This window comes from Phoenix dactylifera, unplaced genomic scaffold (genome assembly GCF_009389715.1).
Source record: "Phoenix dactylifera cultivar Barhee BC4 unplaced genomic scaffold, palm_55x_up_171113_PBpolish2nd_filt_p 000919F, whole genome shotgun sequence".
NCBI classification, from domain to species: Eukaryota; Viridiplantae; Streptophyta; class Magnoliopsida; order Arecales; family Arecaceae; genus Phoenix; species Phoenix dactylifera.
Window position 1 is genome coordinate 134,744 of NW_024068279.1, and position 7,818 is coordinate 142,561.

At 35.4% G+C, this 7,818-nt stretch overlaps 1 protein-coding gene across 1 annotated transcript in view; it reads left to right on the forward strand.

Annotated features, from left to right (window-relative positions):
• Positions 1 to 7,164, forward strand: part of LOC120107601 (mitochondrial import receptor subunit TOM40-1-like) — a 28,168-nt gene extending 21,004 nt beyond the window's left edge. The window contains exons 8-11 of the mRNA XM_039120936.1: positions 1,650 to 1,718; positions 1,816 to 1,899; positions 6,265 to 6,360; positions 6,615 to 7,164. Coding sequence (XP_038976864.1) covers positions 1,650 to 1,718; positions 1,816 to 1,899; positions 6,265 to 6,360; positions 6,615 to 6,671 — 306 coding nt within the window. The 3' untranslated portion in view covers positions 6,672 to 7,164. The remainder of the gene's footprint in view (positions 1 to 1,649; positions 1,719 to 1,815; positions 1,900 to 6,264; positions 6,361 to 6,614) is intronic.
• Positions 7,165 to 7,818: the final 654 nt, after the last annotated feature.

Consider the following 7,818-nt stretch of genomic DNA (forward strand, 5'->3'; position numbering starts at 1 on the left):
TTGCAATGAATAAGGTATTCCCTCCTGCTTCTAAAAACTTCACTAGTTCGTATAAAACTTTAGGATGCTTTTGTGTTGTCCTAGGGGCAAGTGCTGCAATGGATACTATATCAAATTGAGGCATAATTGATATTCATACATACATACACACATACATATGCTCATATCTATGTGTATGTGTAAAATGATGTCTAAGGATAAATGAGCCATTGTGAGAGGTCGCAAATACAAAGAAGTGTCAAGGTGATTGATGACGAAAAACGGCTAACATATCATAATTGTGACAAGGTAGGTGTGCAACCTGCTAATTTAGAAGCATCATGTAGGATAATTTCGTAATATTGGAAATTTTATACTATGATGAAGGTGACCCAGAAATGTTGTTGAATGTGTGCTTCTTCTTTTGAAGAATGCCTCGAGCAAGTTTGCAGTTCATACTAATTCATCAATTTAGATTTGCAAGATGATGAGGTTGGCTGCTAATGTGTTAACCAATTTTATTATTATGAAGTTGACAAATTAACCATGAGCTGGTTGTGATGTAAAGCAATAAGGTGAAGCCACCAGAAATCTGCATGTCGCATGTAGGCCATGCCAGATGCAAGAAAGGTCACTGCTAGAGGCTACTCATGATTAGTGGTAACTGCAGTTATTTTAAAGATCTCACGTTTGTAAAAGTCTAAAGACAATCAATGTGCAAAAGATTAATGCATGTTGTATAGTTCCTGTTAGTGTTGGAGCTATGTAGATATGAAAACAAGGGAATCATATATTGTTTATGCTCAATGTTTCAATGTAACTGGGATGAATGAATGGATAACCATACCCAAACATGATATATCATTGATTGTGAGGGAAGTTGATTGAAGGTCGCCAAGTATGTGGGCTTGGAGAGGATCAGGTGGATCCTTGACGAGAGCGCAGATACTAGAAGTTTCATAAGATGAGATATCCATTCTAAAGAATTTTTTAGACTAATAAAAAATAGACAGAAGTAAAGAAGCCATCTTGCTAGGCAAAATGGAGAGCAAGAAGGGTCAAGGGCACGTCTGAAAAGACAAGTAGGCTCAGTTCACTGCCAGATGGTTAATAATGTAGGACTACCATCAAAGAGGTAAAATAAAGGATTCAGGTAATACTTAACAAAGTCATGCCTTGAAATTTAAATAAGAAATTGACATGAGGACATTTTTCTCTAACATGTCATTCGACACAATATGTTCATGGTCTGGAAGTATCCAAAGGCTCCAAAGTAACTAAAATTTGGTGCAAGTAGGCTTTCAAAAGTTGGAAAAGTAATGAATGGTGTGAATTTCTTGTTTGACTTCCACACTGCATATTTTGCAGTTCGCACCAAGACATCACTAGAGGTTTCTATCATTATAGTGTGGCAAAATATGCCACACTGCATATTTTGCTCCCCCTCCCCCCTCCCCCCCCCAAAAAAAGCATAAAAAATCCCTCTGTTGATAATATCACTATCTGCTTGTTCTTACACTTTTATAATTGGGCTAAATGGTATCGAAATTTCAGAATTGCAGTTAAATTGTTATACATTGCAAATTTGTATCTTAAAAATTTTTGGTCATGCTGTTGGAGAGTGATTGATTGGTTCATGTTATGATGGATATTAATTCAATCTGGTGCAGGTTGCAACAGGGCAAGTTGCAAGCACTGGTATAGTCGCACTGAGCTATGTTCAAAAGGTTTCTGAGAAGGTCATATTTCTGATAGTCAGAGGAAAACCTTATCTCATGCTCGTGTTTTTAGTTTTTTACTATATAAGCTTGTATTTACTGAACCTCTGTCTGGCAGGTTTCCCTTGCATCTGATTTCATGTACAATCATATGACGAGAGATGTAACTTCAAGTTTTGGTTATGATTACATCCTTAGACAGGTAACATCTTGTTTTAAATTTGCACCCTTCTCTTAATCATTCCATACTTTTACTTATCATGTTAGCTGCCTAGACAAATTTGCTTGATATGTGGCTATTATAGTTCAAAAATCATAGAATGAAGTTATTCCTGTACTTTCTGAGTTAGTAGATAATCTATTTTTCATGATTTTGTTTTTACACTTTTCTAGTTTTGGTCCTATTTGAAATCCGCAGTCTCCATATCGGCATAGTTAAATTTCTTCAGCCCTTTGTCATTTTGTTTCCATTGGATATGCATCATTGCATTCCTTATGCTGGTTTTATCCTGATCTTGTCCAGTCTTGGAGATATCCATTGCTGTAATACTCCAACATCTTGACTTGTAGAGAATGTCTCCAGTTCTATCTGAAATATGGGATATTAACATATATCCAAATGATTTATTTAATGGTTCTATTTCTATTTGAAAATGTTTACCTATTAATTATTTGTGTCATTTCTGGTTGAAACCAGCTGCTATTTATCTTTACTCTATATTCTCTAAAAAGTGCGAATTAGCAGATTTTGCCTGTAAAACAATTTTGTTCACTGTAACTTAAAATGCTTTTTCTTCCACGTCTTCTTGAAAGATCTGGATTCAGAGTCGCATGTATGCAGATACTTCAAATGTGCTATTGATTTTCAATATGAATCTGGAAGACATGGTGAATCCTCGACGGACATAAAAGATTCACAAGAATGAACTAAAAGATCCTGATTATTTCTGCCTTCAACTAAGACCTTTTCCCTTATGAGGTTTTTAAGCTATTAACAGCTCCCTGTTTAGCTATTAACAGTCATATCTTTATTGCTACAAGAGGTTACAAATTTGTTCCACCTTTTCTTGTTTTGACTAGGCTTTCTTTCTTGGAGCATTTCTTATAGCCTATACGTTCTAGTGACAATTGATGCCTGAATGTGTATACCTTTAACATGCATCTCTATGTAACAAATATGCCTATTCCTGCTAAAATCGTTCCCCATTGTATTTTAAGCACACTTTTGACAGCAGATGTGTTGTGACAAGAATTGACATTTTTAGACTTTGTTCTTAATGCAACATATTTTTGATAATAAATTTTTTGATCATCACTGCAAGAAGAAAACAACTAGTCAAAATGCTCCAATAAGGTAATATTCTTGCATAGGTCATGAATTGCTTAGGATTTTTCAACAAATTCCTGATTTCATTATTCAATATTTTGTTCCTTGGTTTTTGGCTGGATTTGATAAGAGATATGACTTTTATTTTTTTAATTTGAAATTGCAATTTGTCTGTACTTTATCCTAAGTTTGTTGAGGATTATTCTTCTTTTATAGATGTTGAGAACTGCCTTCCATTTCCATGCTCCTTGTATCCTTTTTATCTAGGGTTGCAAATGGGTCGGGTTGGTCCAGGGCATGCTTCACCTGGACCCAATTCTGTTTCATGTTTGGGTCTTTGATTTTAGAGCTTGATCCAATCCCATTGGTCGATCATGTCGGGTCGGGTTCATGGAAAAGATTTTGACCCAATGAGTCATTCAGGTCCGTTTGGTGTCAAGTATGACCCGACCCAACCAAAAATATTTGGGTTTAGGTCGGGAGTTAGATAAATCGGTCTATAGTTTGAGCAAACATTTGTCTATTATGTACAACTAAAAATCATTGACCTTTTTAAAACAAAACTAAAACACCAAGTTAAACATGAACTTCCTTTCAAAAAACTTTTTTATTTGATCCAAGAAAGTGGCATTCTTATGGTGCAAGTTTACAAACTATATTTTTTTTAAACAAAATAGTGTTAATGTGTTTGAGAGTATTGTAAATAAGAATCCACCAAAACAAATGATAAATGTTTAATTATAATTAAATGAAAGTAGGTGGTAGGAGATAGGGTTGTTTAGATGAACAAAGAACAATAAGGTTCATTTGAAGAACTGAAAAGACATTGCAGGTGAAAAAGGGGATTTCTATAATTCTTGTTTTCGGGGTGGGCTGAATCGGATCCAGATCAGGTGAGTTTTTTTTTTTTTTTGTTGACCCAAATTAGACCAGGATATTATCCGGGTTGGGTTGGTTCTGATCTGGTCATAAAATAGAAAATCCATACCTGATTGATTTACAAACTAAGCCCAAGTTTTGAACCCCGATCCTATCTACAAGTCTCCAAAAATAGATTGATCGAGTGTAATAGGGTCTGGACAGGGTTAGGTCAGTACAACCCATCTGGAGCCTTATTTTTATCTAATGCTCTCTGCTTATTTTTATCACTAGTCCCTGTTTACCCGACCTGTCCTGTTGGGTTTGCCGATTGGGTATGGGTTAGCTAATCCTAACCTGTTTGAGCCAGGGCCGCTGAAACCAGTCAACTCAGTGGGTACGTATTATATTATTTGTTAATATATGCATGCATGCATGCATGCATGTTTATATGTATTTATGTATGTATGTTTGTGTGTATGGATATAATCTTTAAGTGGTGGATTTATGTGGTGAGTGCGAGCTATTGGGTCAATGATCATGCTAGCTTGTTTTAAAACTTGGATTGGAATGCAATATTTGTTTACATATTTGTGATCTATATTGTTATTTCATCGACTCTGTTATGTCCTGATTTAGTCCCAAACTATGAAAACAATACCCTACTTGGACAATATGAAACCCAAAATTAGATGAGCTTGGACTAAGGAGACAGGTCAGCAGGCTGGCTGCAGGTCGTGTTTGGATAGAGAATTCCTGACCCACTAGCAGATCGGGTCAGCTTCGGCTCAGGACCTATGGGCCTTGTAAATGATTTCAACCATACCCGAACCTGATCCGACCAGCAGTTTACCATCCTTATGATTGTTAATTGTATTAATGCATAATTTTGTAATTTTTCAAATCTAAAAATTGAGACAATGCTATCGCTTTCTTGCATATCTTTTTAGTCTCTAGTATGTTTATTCAGTTTTTATTCATCTAATAAGTTTCATACTTCTGGCAATCTTTGGCGTGTTAATTTTGTTGTTCTGCACATACATCCTAGGCCCATGTATTTCATGCTTATTTAATGTGTGGGATTAAAACATATTCCAACTTAGTAAATTGATCTGTCCAACATTTGGTATTCATTCTATATCAAAGAATAAGTGGCATTGTGGGCTCTATCAGACATCTTTGGGTCTTATTTGGCATTACACAGCCTTGTTGCCCTTGTTGAGGCACTTGTGTATATATAGCAAGGGACAAACTAGGCTATAAGAATTTTGATTTCCTAAGGCAAAGAATTGTTGGTTGATTTAAGATTTGTTCATAAAATTTAACAAATCCATGACATTTCCTTTCTACTGAATGACATGTTTGTTTTATTGATCCTTCACCTCAATACACTTAAAACATTAATTTTTCAATTTATGCTTCCTTATCGAAGACCCTCAGACATGCAATAAGGCACATATTACTCCACAGTCATGGTTATTTCAATTTCCAATTTAGACTCCAACATTTCTCTATAGAAAAACATCCCTTTCCTAAGCTCGACTTCAATTATCATATGGAAGATAATTATTTCTTTATCTTGATGGCTAAATTTCATAATAATGGCTCGCTCCATCCAGATGCTGTTACTTCATTGCCCAATCTCTGACTTGGACAATCAAGTATATGGAAATCAATTGCGACCTCCTTCCTTTCTTTTGCATAAGCAACTCTATCTATTGTTAACTGCTGCTAGTATTTTCATCTTGGACTCCCACCAAACATTTATTTTTTGAATAACTATTAGTTTGGTTAAAGGGAAGTTGGGAGGGGAAGATTACAGGATACGTCCTCTTTTAACAGATATATTTTTTTCTTTTAAATGTCCAATGCTTGCCAAGGGAGTTGGTTGCTGGACTGAACGATGACCATCACTTTTACAAATTCGTCTCAAGTCACAAATTCAGATTATTTTTATGGAAAAGGATTTGAGGCCATGATAAGTGACTTGGTGAAATGCCTTACCTTGGCATTAGTTGCTTTTATTTGCAGGTCATATTCACTGGGACTTCGTTTAAAATGTACGTAAAACTTCCAAATTTATGCTAGAACTTAGTGCAAATAAGACATGCAAAATACATGTCTCTTATTAGTACTTTGTCACCTAACTACTCGTGCTCTGGCTACTTGTAGCAAACATATTAAAGATACTTGCAACATGCGAGTCATGCCCATTTTTGCTACTGCATCAAGATGACATGATTTAGATATATAGCAACTTCAAATTTTTGATATCTCGTCAGTAAATTCGGGGGTAAATGGCAAAATGGCTAAAATTATTGAACTCATAAATGTTAATTTAATATTTTTTTTTCCATTTATCTGCATGGAATTTTGTTACAGTGTCGTTTAAGGGGGAAAATTGATTCCACTGGTTGTGTGGCTGCTTATCTTGAGGAGCGACTTAATATGGGCGTCAATTTTATTCTTTCTGCAGAGGTGAGCATGGCATAGTTACTCGATGCCTTCCTACAACTTCAGTTTTATTATCTCCATTGTACTTGTCCAGTTTAATATATATATTTTTTAATTTCTTCACACTGTCAAGTGAAAAAGGTGAACTAAGTATATATCTTTTTGTTCACCTTGAAATACTTATAAACAAATTTTGGCATCGATCCCAATCTTGGTAATATTAAATCCTCTGGCATTTGTTTGCTCTTAATCTCTTATCCATGATGGGCATGTTGCAGATTGATCATCGGAAGAAAGACTACAAATTTGGGTTTGGTATGACTGTAGGAGAGTAAAGCTTCTTGTAACATCTCTTCACAAGAATTAATGATTTTCTGGTCACTGGTTTTGTTGGCTGGGCCTTGTTTTCATGGCCTGCCGGGGCCGCCAAGTCTGAACGGTTCTTCAAGTTCTTCCTGGCAAGTTTATTATGTTGAAGGTTTTATGGAAAGAAAGAAACCATCATTTTTGCAATTTTATCAGTTGATTTCAAACATTTGGATCCAGCATTTGGTGGCCATTTGACATTCATGGCATTCTCAGGCCATGATTCCATGTTCATCGCTGATGGAACAAGCTCTATAACAGGGTTGATCAATGATTAGTTATTCTGGTCTTTCATTTAGATAATTCTAATTTTGCAGAAGTTTTGTCTGTCAATCAGAAAGCTCTTTCTGGCACGGGCTTCTGTAGATTATTCACTTATTAGCAGTTGTGTAGCTATCTCTCTTATTGATTGAATACAGATGGTGTTTCTCAATGCAGATATAAAATAATTCTTACCACTGATATGGCTCTGTCATGACCAATTCACATGTAATTTAAATCCATAATTGAATTTTTAAGATGGAATCTGGATAATTTGACGATATCGTCATGGTGCAGATATTGCTGTCCTGGATTGTCTAAAATATCAATGGCTGACAGGTATCGTGGTCATGATCTAAAATTCTAATGACATATTCTAGATCAAGTCAATTGTGCCAATCTCTAACTATAAAAATTTTATTTTTTCTTGATCACCAACTTGAGATTAAAGCAATCAAACTTGCATTGCTTAGAACTGTAATCAAGTTCTTTTCAAATATGTGTCACCAGGAGGAAGTTGATAAATTCTATCAAGAACAGGTGAAGACCTACATTTTTAAAAGAAGTCTGTCTGTCAGCAGATTAAAAAATTCTATTTTTGAGCAGACATTTTGATAAAGAATTCACTCCCTAGGGGCTCGTTTGGTTCGCGGGAAGCATTTTCCTTCCCAGGAATATGATTCCTGGAAAACAAATTCCTAGAAAGAGGATGCCTAGGAAAGTACTTTTGGCATGTTTGGTTGACCATGGGAAACTGACAAATTTCCAAGGTGCTTATGTTTGGTTGGCCATCCACTTTCCTAGGAAAGTTATATATAATTCCTGTTATGCCCTTAATAAAAATTAGTTTTTTAA